At 42.3% G+C, this 13,503-nt stretch overlaps 1 protein-coding gene across 4 annotated transcripts in view; it reads left to right on the top strand.

The window, feature by feature from the left end:
- MTUS1 (microtubule associated scaffold protein 1) overlaps nucleotides 1–13,503 on the top strand; it is a 109,404-nt gene that overhangs the window by 30,504 nt on the left and 65,397 nt on the right. For all 4 annotated transcript variants that reach the window (XM_087724477.1, XM_087724473.1, XM_087724474.1 and 1 more), the window contains one exon: nucleotides 1,208–1,388. In XM_087724477.1, the coding sequence (XP_087580603.1) occupies nucleotides 1,208–1,388 (181 nt within the window). The remainder of the gene's footprint in view (nucleotides 1–1,207; nucleotides 1,389–13,503) is intronic.

Genomic DNA, 13,503 nt, shown 5'->3' with positions numbered 1-13,503 from the left:
TTTTAAAATTTGAGACATTGTATATATTGTTGTCCAGTACTTGTTCACTTTTTCATGTTTACCATGCAATGTTGGTTTGTAACTTAATAGCTACAAACTACATATGGTTAACTGCTGCCTGTTTCTACTTTAAACACTGAAGAGAAATGCTAACACAAAACTCACAGGCTAGTTGGCGTGTTTTCCTTATCTTTTTTATTGAGTTATGCTGCAAAATTACATCTTATTAAAGATCGGATATGTCTATCCACTATAAGTCTAATACAAAAGAGCTAGTTTGTTTACAATTTGAATCTAATCTAATCATCTAATCTTATTGTAATCTATCTGTGGCTTAACATAGATTGTTTTAAGAATGCAATTAATACAACACAGTGCTGCAAAATAACATTTCCTAGCTTTCAGTTCAGCATTAACACCATTTCATATTTTGCAAATCCTTTTGCCCTGAAATAAAAAAAAATGAGTAAATAATCTGGCATTATCAAACCAACCCAACAATCTGGTTAATATGCAGCCACTTATGTTTTGCAATGAGAATTTTTAGCAAGCTTCCAGCAAACATGCTGATGCTAGTTAAAAGTATGTTGAGTCTGTCTTAAATATTGGTATAAAAATGATTGAGTGCTAGCATTACAAACTTAATATTGGTATTTAATAACATTTTAAACATAAATACGTACATTCACAATTTAGATTCCTAACAGGGCTTACCACAGCACCCACTGATTGCTTCTGCTCTGAATGTTGAGTTGCAAGCTTTTTGGGTCTCCAGGAACAACTGAAATTTCATGGAGGAAACTGTTGTTTCACTCCAACAATATTTGGGGACATTTGTGGCATGTTAGGAAAAAATCTTGATGCTTACCACAAAGAGTTAACTACAACATTAGATGATTTTGCAGCAACAGACACTTATCTTTACATACGCCAAACACACACAACTAAGTGCCAGAAATAGTGCTTATGACTGTTAGCCGCCTTCTCTGCTTAATCAAGAATGCATGGATAACTATCATTAACAAAAAGTATGTAGCTACAGTATGGAAAATTTGAGGCAGACCTTACTAGCACATATAATCAAGTGAACAATGCTTCATTAGCAGTAGTTACTTTGTGCTCTACATTATGAGAGTAAGAATATACATGTTTCTACATTTATTCTCTCCATTTCTTTGTTTTTTCCATATGGTATTAAATCATGCAGGCTTCTTTGTCTAAAACAGACATCGCACAAGGACAAGATTTTCCTAAAAGTAGTCCTGTTCCTGTAAGGAATGTACCACCATCTAAAATGGCATTCCCTTCTAGGAGAGGAAGTGACAATAAAAATACTCACGTGACCAAACTTTCATCTCCTCAAAGACACATTTTATCATCAAACTCTGGTGAGAAACATTTGTCTATTATCATTCTTGTGCAGAATGTATGACAACATGGTGTTTCAATTAATATAAGTTTGAAAAATATATTCACTAAAATTAATTGAATTCTCAGTGGTTTTCCTAAACACTACATCCTGATCAATGATCTAGTTGCAATTGTGTGTAGTCTGAAATGTTTGGGTATAAATTCTATAATATTGCATTGTACTAAGCCAATATATTTTTAATCATTGTTAGAATGAGCCATAAGCTGGCATATCATGTTATAGTTGAGTTTACTGTGTTGTTTCAACTGGAATATGATTCAGATTAGATCAGAGAACAGGAGAGAAAAAACACGCAAGCAGTCAAGACTAAATCCCTGGCATTTATGTCAGTTATCTGTAGTTGATTCGTCTTGCCTTTATTCTTAGAATATATTGAGGTTGGGAGTTTTAACTGTCTGAAGAATCACAGTTGCATTGTTACAATTGATTACTCTAGAAGCAATAGAAATGTCTCCTTCTAGAGCCAGGTTGCTGATGTTCTGATGTATCCATGCTACCTGAGAAAGGGATTAAATTAAATGCTCTCCACTTGTACCCTGCTGGGAAAATCTAGAAGCAGTAGAAATGTCTCCTTCTAGAGCCAGGTTGCTGATGTTCTGATGTATCCATGCTACCTGAGAAAAGGATTAAATTAAATCCTCTCCACTTGTACCCTGCTGGGAAAATCTAGGGTTCTATTTTTAAAGAGTTAAATTAAAACTCGTGTTAAATCTGTACATATCTATGGAGTAATTTGGTTGCTAGGAAGGGTATATTGTTCAGGAGATTTAATGTTTACTGTGGGAGCAAGTAATTCAAATAAATGTTATCAAAAGGCTGACAGTGGAAAATAAAGCTTATTTATTTAAGTCTAGAAATTAAGCTAGACCTTTACTAAACTTATATTAAGTTATTTGGATTTTTTTTTTTTGTAAACCAGCAACTCTCAATTATCATGATCAATAAAATTTGGAGATCCATAATTCTAACTTTCTCTGAAAGTAATCTAGTAGGGAAGGTTGATGTCAACTGTCCTGATAATGATGTGTATTTAATTTTTCTATGTGTTTTCCCTCATTTGATAATAACAACAAACATTGATTAATAGGGGGTGAGATCTAGCTTGGAATTAATGGTAAGTTCCAGCTGATGATCTCTACTGAGAAAATAGTTTGAAACTGGCTTCCCTGCAGATATGAAGAATAGACTACAAGCATATCAAGATGGTACTTCATAATTTTGGTGGGTGTTTGAAGTCTGAGCCAGGACAATCTCGTGGGAAGACTACCATATAAGATACGCCCAAATTGAAAGTACACAAAGTAATTCTTCAGTACTTTGGGCTGTTGCATCTTTGAAGTAGAATCAGTGATTAGCTTATCTATTCTTGATATATTCTTGATATATTCTGTAAAAATTTAAAATTCTGAATATCTCAATATAAGAGTTCTGTATTAGTACATAATATTGTTAGTTTTTCCTCCATAGTTTTCTAACCATTATTAAATAGATGGTTGGCCTGGACATGAAAAGCATAACTTTGAAAACATGTCATCATTTTAAAAGCATGCTAATGACTTGTTATCTAGAAAAACCTGTTTTAATTTGTCTGGCTTTCCCACCCTCTGTAAAATGGGAAGCAGTCCAAAACAATGTGCCTCTCTATGTGCCACTCTTTCATGTTCAGACATGCTGTCTCTGTTTGTTTTCCTATCCTGAGCTTTGGTGTAAAATCTTTAAGTAGCCAATTTAATTCTCCTATTCATAAAAATGGCTTAGTGGGAGGTAAGCATAGAAAGTGAAAAAAATTAACTGTAACCTTAGATTTTTATACACTACTGTATTTAAAAACCACAATTTATGTGATTCATCTAATTTTATATCACCTCTTTTTAAGAAGAAGAAAGAAATATAGTGATCTTAAAAATAAGTGTAATATGTATGATGTTTTGTTTTGTGGCATTTGCAGTAATGAATTTCGGAGTTTGAATTGGGAGTTTGAAAGTCTTTTATACTTTGGCTCTTTGACTTGAGACAATGATCTGTGCATCATTCTTCGTGGTATTTCAAGCTGATCATAGGTATTATATAAATTTCTCCCTTAACCTTGCAGATTTTGCTAGGCACTCACTTTCAATTTGTCTAGTCATGTTTGACCCTTTTGAGAGCTGCAGACTCTCACTTGGGAATATAGTATAAGCAGGAGGCATTTTCAGTGGCAACTTCATCTCTATGTATGCTTTCTAAATCTACCTTATTAGGGACTTTTTATCTGATCTACAGATAAGGGATGATTCCATTATTTCCAATTTCAAAGCCAGTTTTTATAGCCACAGGCAAACATTGTTATTGTAATAGTGGCTACACTCTTAAGATTGCTTACATCGAGAGAAAAAAATCTTTGAATTGTATTACTGAATGAAGGAGATTTAAACAACTCTGATATTACGATGAAGACTCAATATTATTAAGACACAAAGGTTTTCTCCATAATTTTAGATATAGAAAAAAATAAATGGAATATAATAAAATTGAACAAATGCCTTCATTTAGCAGCAGAGGTAAGTCAGAACAATTTTCTGTAACCTGCTGCCCTCCTTAGGCATTCTGGGGGGAAAAGATCTGGGATTGGTAGACAGCAGAAAGTATCCTGTTGGCCAAGGCTTAATAGAAAACTTGTTTTAGTAAATATGATAATTCTTGGAAAAGAGAGAGAACTATTCACAGCTATATCTCTTTAATACAAAGGACTCGACATACAGGCAGTCCTCAATTTATGACCATAACTGAATGCCAAATTTCTGTTGTTAAGTGAGATATATGTTAAGTGAGTTTTGCCCCATTTTATGACATTTCTTACCTCAGCTGTTAAGTGAAATACTGCAATTGATAAGTTAGTAACCCGGTTTGTTAAGTGACTTTCGACTTTGCTTGTCAGAAGGTTGCAAAAGATGATTACATGACCTTGGGACACAGCAACAGTCATAAATATGAACTAGTTACCAGGCATCCGAATTTTAATCATATGACCATGGGGATGCTGCAAAGGTCGTAACTGTGAAAAACGGTCATAAGTAACTTTTTTCAGTGTGGTTATAACTTTGAACCATTCACCAAATGAACTATTGTAAATCGAGGATTACCTATATCTCCTTTTAATACTGATAGAAGAGTGGATGGAAGTTTCAAGGTCTCAATTGTACAGCTTTGTATTCATTGGCTTCATGTTTTTAGTATAGTTTAAGGCATGGGGGCTAAACAAATATTTCTTTTCTTTCAGAGCAGTGCTCAGATACAGCTTGCTAACTGTTAAAGGGCCACAAGTTTCAATCTAAGAGGCATGAGGCAGTGTGAGCCAATACGGTCCATTCTATTCATAGCTAAAAATTAGGATGGAAAAATGGTTGCAGATACTGTCCAGACTGCTTGTTGTTAAAGAACGGCTGAAATCCCAAGCCTGCAAGTCTACTTCAAGCTAGCCTTTATATTATGGCAGATATCTAAACAGATCACTGCTGAGAGATCTTGTTAGAGTGTTAGCTAGGAGTCTGGCTGCTGTCCACTAGCAAGTTGGCTATTTGCATTCTGAATTATCATTTGTTTTGAAATTATTATCTGGTGCATACATGGTGTGTGGTTATCATGTTCTGCCTTGCTGACAGAAAATCTGGTTTTTAGTTATGATTCATTATTTATAGAATAAACTGAGAGGAATTAAATCTAAACATAACCACTGGCATTTGATGATAGCACAGGCATCCCACCCCCCAAACCTCATGATAGCTAAAGAGTTTGGCTCATGTTGCTGCTTAAAGCTAAACATGACATGTTCCTTTAGTTTTTCGTTTTTCTTTTTAATCCACAAAGTCTGCCTCCCTGGGGAGACACCATTCCAACCTTTCTCTTGGGTTGATTTTTCTGTTCAAAGTAAGTTACAGTATATCCATATTAATATGCTTTAGTAGTCCAACTAAAAGTTTTAAGCATTTGTAGATTTAGTAACCTCTCACTAGCCAAGCTGGTTAACGCTTCCTAAAAGCATGTCGTGCATAGCACAGAAATGTTTTGAAGTAGTAAAGCAATAAACCTAAGACATAAATTAAGGAAAAGAGAAAAAAAGTATTGCTAGTTTAAGTTTACCCTACATGCTATATTTTTCCAACTTTCTATACTGGAAATCACCCTACTTAATAATGCTTTATATATTGCCTCCTGTTTTTCAAAACTCATTTCTTTGAGATGAACGTGTACAGAAATGTACAGAAGCATGTGGTTTTTGCATTTTCTTTTCTTTTCTTTTCTTTTCTGAGAAATAGCTAAAATTCCAGACCCAGATCCTTAACAAGTTAACAGGCCCAGTATTCTTCCATATCTTTATCAATTATTTAAAATAGACGATAGAAAGGGAACTCGTCAAATTTGCAGACGACACCAAGCTGGCAGGAATAGCCAACACTCCAGAAAGTAAGCGTAAGATACAGAAGAATCTCAACCAACTTACTGGATCCTATTTAACAAAATGTAATTCAGCAGTGAGAAAAGAGGTTCTTTTCTCCATCACACAATTCAGTTTGTTATATACTTTATCTAAATCAATAAATATATATGTAAAGTTTATCTTGTACATTCATGTGTTTTTCTGGGAGCTGGGAAAAAGCAAAAATATGATCTACATGCCCACTGCCCAGCACAAACAGCCATATTGAATGACCCAGATTTTGTTTCCTTTTGGATTAGGTGAACAATTACAAAATTCTTCCAATTCTCAGGCATAGTTTTAGTCTTCACACACATATTTTTTTTAAAGTAATATTTATTAGTTATACATTTTTAAAAGAGTAAAACATACAAATACAAATACAATTTTAAACATACAACCCCCTCCCCTCCCCCTCCCCCGCGGTGACAGTCATTCACAGCCCAACTTTTTTCTTTCCTTCCTCATTGTTAGGTCTCTAAGCCACATCTTCTCATTACAAAATTCAGGGATCTATTACAATACCCATGTTCACTTTTAACTTTCCCCATTTTAAGTCCCTGCTGTTCTCCTTGTCGCCCACATATACCATAAGTTCCAGCTAAGGTAATGTTCCGTTTCTCCTTTGTCCCTCAGCCAACCCGTCATTCTGTCCATTTCTGCACATTCATAGATCTTTTTAATTATAGCATCTTCCGACGGTATGGTAGTGGATTTCCAAAATTGTGCATAAGTTATTCTTGCGGCCACAATTATATGTAGGCTCAAATGCCATATTGAACTGCTCATGTTTTCTGGTTTAATGCTTAGTAGAAGGTTCTCGGGTCTCCATTCCATGTTTGCCCTGGTAACCTCTTTTAGCCATTTTTTAATCCTTTTCCAGTATTTCGTGGCTTCAGTACAGGCCCACCAAATATGGTAGAATGTGCCATCCTTTCTTCCACATTTCCAACACAATGGAGATAACCCAGGGAACATCTTGGCTAACCTCGTTGGGGGGAAATGCCACCTATAAACCATCTTGTATATGTTTTCTTTGAATGCTGTAGATATTGTAAGTTTAATGGTCTTACTCCATAGATCCCACCATTTGCCCATTTCAATCTCATAGCCAAAGTTTCTCTCCCATGCTATTAGAAGGCTTTTATCCATCTCTTCATTAGCATCTTGGCAGGTCAAAAATTGGTAAATCTTCAATAACATTTTCTTGTCTCCACCAAACAAAATCTTATCTAGCCCCTGAGGGTTTGGGTAGATCCCGAACCGCACCTTATCACTTTTAAACCTGTTTCTAACCTGTAAATATTCCCACCATTCCAGATTGAATGATCCAGATTTTGTTTATTATAATTTTTCACACCATTTCAAGTACAATTTTTCCTAGGAATACAAGCTAATCCCTTTGTAGTTTTTGTAATCAATCTAGTTCCTTTTCCTTTTGGATTAGGTGAACAATAACAAAATTCTTCCAATTCTCAGGCATAGTTTTAGTCTTCACACACATATTAAGCTAGTTGCACATCCACACTGTAAACAAACTGCACCCATATTTTAACAATTTTTTCCACATTTCCATACTGTCTATTTCTCTTAGAGGGGGATTCTGGGGGTATACAATAAAATATTAAAATATAAAACAGCATATATGAAAGTTTAAAAAAATTAAAATTAAGAGGTGGCAAAAGATTAAAATTATTTAAAACATGAAGGGGGGGCTTTTAGGAGACTAACTAATCCCACAGCTGTGTGCTCCATAGGTGTCCTACATGAGATGACAGAACCATGATGTCCTAACTCCTTTTCAGAAGAATGGAGACCTCTCTTACCGTCAGAGGAAGAATGTTCCATAGGGCAGGGGCAATGGCAGAGGTTTTCTTCCTAATCTCCACCAGTTGGAATTCTTTAACTGATGGGTTCTGCAACATACCTTCCCTGCCTGAGACAGCCAAGGACTACCTGTATTTTTTAACTATTCCACAATGCATCATTTTCTTACATCCTATTGGTGTAATTTTGCATACTTTATTGCATTCTGTATTGTAATTCTTTTCACTAATTTAAGATGCTTCTATATCCTCTTTCTTGCCTCAATGCATGTAAAAAGGGGGCAGAGATTTGCTGACACAGTCATATGAGGCTGTCATCTTGACTTTTGGTTAACCAACCCTGCAGACACATCTGCTTATACTGTATTCAATTGCCATTCCATTTTTTGGAGTAGTAAATTTATCTTCTAATACTCTCTCATACAGGACTTCTTATTTTGCTTCCTGCAGTCATTTCTGTTTTCACTTTTTTCTTATCCTTCCTTTTCTTCCATCTCCATTCATTCCCAAAGATTCACTCCTGACACCGATATATTCAGCTTCTCTCATCACTGGTTTTCTTCACTAATTCTTTCATCATAAAAATCATGTTTTTATTTATTACTTTTCCATCTTTACATGTGAATATACTTATGCTTAAACTAGGTAGTTAATCAAAATGATTTCTTAAGCAGATGTTCCCAGAGCAGTTGTAATTCTCAACCGTTCTTGAGTCTCTGACTAGCCCAATTGTTATTTCTCTTCTCTTTTCTCCATTTATCTATTCCTGGCAGCTTACCCCCCCGCCTCCCCCCCAGTTACATTCTCCACCCCACCCCCAGTTACATTATATTGAATTAGTCCAGGGTATTGTGGAATTTTCTCCAAATTCATTTCTACTTGTTCCTTTTTCATCATTTTCATATCATACAGCTGTCACCAACCTATTGGTTCCTTCTTCCATCCACACCTACAATAGCCTCGGTAGCATCAATTCATATTTTGTCACATAACTTTTAATTCATAATTTAATGTATACTATCACCTCCTTAGATTTGTTCATCAATTCCATTTCATAAAATTAGGCCCAGTCCGGTCAAAGCCCAGAAACGGGACAGTGAAACCCAGTTGAGTCCAATCATTTATTGCTTATAATGTATATAATCTTGCCAAACTCAAGCTATAACCTTCTAACCTACTAGATACTGTATATGCTGAGGGATTCTAGGAGGTGGTTACCCTGAACCTCTTCTCCCACCTGCGTCCAACTAGAACTATGCATTTTATTAATGTTAGGAGAAGCTCTGTGTTGTTTTCCCTTCTGCTCCTGCAGGTGCAGATTTCATGACAGGTAATCTTGATTCAGATCTATTGTGTTCCTTCTCTTTTTCTCAGTTTTGCAGATACATAACATACCTATTTTTCTTCCTTTCACTTCATCTATTAATTTGTGCTTTTTACTATTTATCTTTATAGTCTAAGCCATATTCTTCTCCATGTAAGTGTCATTGCCAGATGGGTACAGCATTAATATTGACTAACACTTTTCCTTGATGGAATCAACTGAGAGTTTCACATAACGCTTTTTTTAAAACTATGGACCAGGTTTTCCAGAGGAAGGGAGGGAGTGGTCACATGTGGGTATTCTCAAAGACTGATTGGTCCAAAGACTGAGAGCAAAGACTTAAATACTGGTGCCTTCCAATCCTGGCCCAGTTTTCTCTCAGTCTTTCTTGGTCCAAATATTGTTTGAGAATATTCCATAGGTAGGCTTTATTTTTATTGCGATCTGGCTTTCTATTTGGCTTAATTGGGCACTTTTAAAAGTTTTCCTAAATTCTAAATTGTGCAGCTGCAGCCCCAAAGGACAGTTCTCTGCCTGGGCGGTTGGGGAGGGCCATGTAAAGTGTTTTAGCCTCCCCACCGCAGGCCCGGAGCCTCAGCCCTATCCCCGGGATTGCGGGGGTGCCAGCTCTTGGTTTCAGCTGCAGAAGGAGCAGCTTTCCCTTATAGGAATGCGGCAGAAGCGCCTCAGTGCCACGTGGAGCGCACAAGCTGCCCGCGGAGCCGCCGATCGCTCCAAGCGGCTGCCGCTCCACCGATGTTTGACTGGCTGGTGAGGGGGATGAGCAGGGGTGAGGAGAGCATGCCTGGGTGCTACGTGGCTCTCCCCGATTGTGCTTTGTGTGGCGCCAGCCCCTGGAAGACTGGCTGAACTGCTTGAGTTTGTTGGCGGCCTCTCGCCCATGCACGGAGCTCCGGTGGCCATTTTGGCTGCCGCCACTCGGATCTCTGCTTCGGCCTGCAATAGCAATAGCAATAGCAGTAGACTTATATACCGCTTCATAGGCCTTTCAGGCCTCTCTAAGCGGTTTTACAGAGAGTCAGCATATTGCCCCCAACAATCTGGGTCCTCATTTTACCCACCTCGGAAGGATGGAAGGCTGAGTCAACCCTGAGCCGGTGAGATTTGAACCGCTGACCTGCTGATCTAGCAGTAGCCTGCAGTGCTGCATTTAACCACTGCGCCACCTTGGCCACCCTCTGCAACGAGGGTGAGGCCTGGCAAGGGGAGATTTGGCCTAGTTCCCCCGCAGGCTTTTAGGCCCTGGTCCCAGCGGGGCCTGTGGTGGCTTGTGTTCCTGCTTCCTTCATCGGACACGTGAGTAGGCTATGGACAAGGGAGCGGAGATTCCCCAGGGCCAGGTGGTGGGCCCAATCAGGGATGAGGAAACCATGGATCAGGAGGTAGGGCAGGGGGTTCCCCCCCCCAGGATCCTTGGCTGCCCAGCACCCATCTAGGTCCTCCACCAGAGAGGAGGCCAGGTGGCATAGGGCGATTGAGAAGACGTTTGCCAGGGCAGAGAGACAGGCCAAGTCAGCTGGGCCCTCATCCCGAGACAGGTCCCGGTCTCCTCTCGGGCCTATTTCTAGCCAGTCTTTTCCTAGGGGATTTAGCCCTTCTCGAGCTCCCCCAACAGGCCTCAGGCCTATTCCAGGAGGAGGAGTTCCCTCTCTCCTTCTGGTCATCCTTTGGAGGGCACGTCTAGGGGCCCCTGCTCCTCTCGCAGGTTGGCACCGCAGGGGCCTAGTTCTGCTTATGGTGATGTAGAGGATTTGGATAACCTCCCTGAAAGTCTTAAAAGGCTTATTTCTGCAGCCATTTCACGGGGCATTGCCCAGCGGGACAAGGGCTCCCTTTCTTCCAGGCATGGGGGGGGGGGCTAGGCAGGGCCCAGTATTGTGCTTCCTCTCCTTCCTTGGTTAGCGAAGCTTCGTTCTTGAGGGTGGAGAGGAACGGGGCCTGGGCCACTACTCCAACCTGTTCGTGGTTCCGAAGAACACGGGAGGCTGGAGGGCGATGGTGTACAGGCGTTTCAAAATGTCCTCCCTCAAGTCTATCCTTCCTGGCCTCCGTGGACCTCACGGAGGCCTATCTTCACAGACCTATTCTGCCCGCTCACCTCAGGTTCCTGAGGTTCTTGCACGGGACCTGCCCCTACCAGTACAGGGCTCTTCCTTTCGGACTGGCCTCGGCTCCCCGGACTTTCACAAAGGTCCTGGCGGCCCTGGCAGCTCATCTGCGCTCCATCACAGTGCTGCTCCAATGCTATTTGGATGATGTCTTGATTCAGGCTGGGTCTCTTCCTCAGGCCATCTCGGACCTTCGGCTCACCATTCGGAGTCTTCAGAGCCTGAGCTTTTCGGTGAACTTTGCCAAAAGCCATCTTTCCCCCTCCACGTGTATTCTCCACCTGGGGACGGTCATAGACTCCATGTCGGGGGTAGTGCGTCTGTCCCAGGAACATCAGAGCAGCCTTCGTCAGCTGGCAGCAAGCGTTCGCAGAAGTCAGTCAGCTTCGATCCTCTTTCTATCACAGTTATTGGGCAAGATGGTCTCTTGCATCGGGATTGTTCCTTGGGCCAGGCTTCACCTTCAACCTCTCCAGTGGGAACTCATTCCCTTTCAGAGGGGGCGATTGATCAATTATCTTCGGACTCTCCGTCTTCCGGTGGGGGTCCGGGTCTCTCTGGGGTGGTGGCTTTCCCTGGCCATTCAGCGGGGCTGCTGCTTCTGGGAGCCGGACAGGGTGACCATCACCACAGACGCGAGTCTGTTTGGGTGGGGGACCCTGGTGGGTTCTCGGATGGCTCAGGGCAGGTGGATGGCCTCGGATCTCTGCCACAACATAAATTGGCTGGAGCTGAAGGTGGCCCGCCTGGCTCTGCATCACTTTCAGTCCTCGGTGGAGGAAGCGTCACGTGTTCCTCCTGACAGACAATATAGCCACCAAGGCCCACATCAATCATCAAGGGGGGACCCACTCGCGGGCTCTCTGACTAGAGGCTCTGTGACTGGACACCTGGGGGGAGAGGCACCTGTTATCTTTGGTGTCAGAACACATCTCCGGGCTCTCCAACGTCCAGGCGGATTGGCTGAGTCGGGCGACTCTGGACAATGGCGAGTGGCAACTCCACCCGTCGTTGTTCCAGAGGATCTGTCAGAGGTTCGGGACTCCTCTGGTGGATCTGTTCGCCTCACCCACAAAATCCCAACTTCCTCGGTTTTTCACCTGTTTCCAGTCCAAGTCTGCGGAGGGCATGGATGCCCTCATGAGCCGGTGGCCTTTGGCCTTCCTTATGCATTCCCTCCCATTCCCTCGTCCTGGGGACCGTCAGGAAGGTGGTGGCGGAGGGGGCCCTGGTCATTGTGGTGGCCCCTTGTTGGCCCAGGAGGCCCTGGTTCGCAGACCTGGTCCAGCTGTCGGTGGCCCCTCCATGGAGGATTCCTCGGGGGGAGGTGGTCTTGCTACAGGGGGCCCTGATTCACCTGGAGCCCCAGTGGCTCCATCTGACCATCTGGCTCTTGAACGGTGGCTTGTAATGGGGGCTAACCTGTCCTCTGGGGTCATTCGTACCATCGAGGTGTCTCAGCGTCCATCGACGACCTGCATTTACAATTCCACCTGGGCGGCCTTTGTCCGGTGGTGTGCTCCTCTTGGTATTTCTCCCGATAGGGCCACTATTCCTAACATCTTGGACTTCCTCCAGAAGGGCCTTGACGACAGGCTTTCACAGAATACGTTGCGTCGCCAGGTGGAGGCTTTGTCTTCAGTCTTGGGGAGGGGTCTTCTTCCCTCTCCTGTGTCCCCTGATGAAACATTTTCTGAAGGGGGCGGCTAATCTCAGGCCTCCCCCGTCCACAGGTTCCCCATGTGGGATCTTCCCCTGCTGCTCAGGGCTTTGACGGGGACCCCGTTCGAACATCTCCGGTCTGTTCATCTATGGCTCTTGTCGCTGAAAGTGGCTTTCCTGGTGGCGGTTACTTCCACCTGGCATATTTCAGAACTGGGTGCCCTGTCGTCCAGGGACGACCTTTGCCATTTTCACCAGGACAGGGTGGTCCTTCGCCTTGATCCTACCTTCATCCTGAAGGTGAACTCTCCCTTCCATAGGGCTCAGGAGATCGTCCTGCCCGACTTTTGCCCTGGCCCGTCCATTGATAGGGAGAGGCTATGGCATCGGTTGGACGTGCACCACGCTCTGCAGATTTACCTCCGGCGGACCGAAGGGATCCGTAGGTCAGAGGCCTTGTTTGTTTCGTTTCAGCCGGGAACGCTAGGTTCTAGGGGGTCCTTGGGCACCATTGGCCAGTGGCTGCACCAGGCCATTACGGAGGCCTATGGGGCGGCTGGTCATCCGGCCCCGTCGGGCATCACGGCCCATTCTACCAGGAGTGCCGCGACCATGGCGGCGTGGGCCACGAGGGCCCCGTTTGAGGACATTTGTCGTGCGGCCACTTGGGCTTC

This window comes from Thamnophis sirtalis, unplaced genomic scaffold (assembly GCF_051295495.1).
Source record: "Thamnophis sirtalis isolate CommonGarterSnake01/CBP01778 unplaced genomic scaffold, rThaSir2_p1.2 scaffold_10, whole genome shotgun sequence".
NCBI classification, from domain to species: Eukaryota; Metazoa; Chordata; class Lepidosauria; order Squamata; family Natricidae; genus Thamnophis; species Thamnophis sirtalis.
The sequence above is the reverse complement of the archived record's forward strand: the minus strand, read 5'-3'. Positions and strand labels throughout refer to the sequence as shown.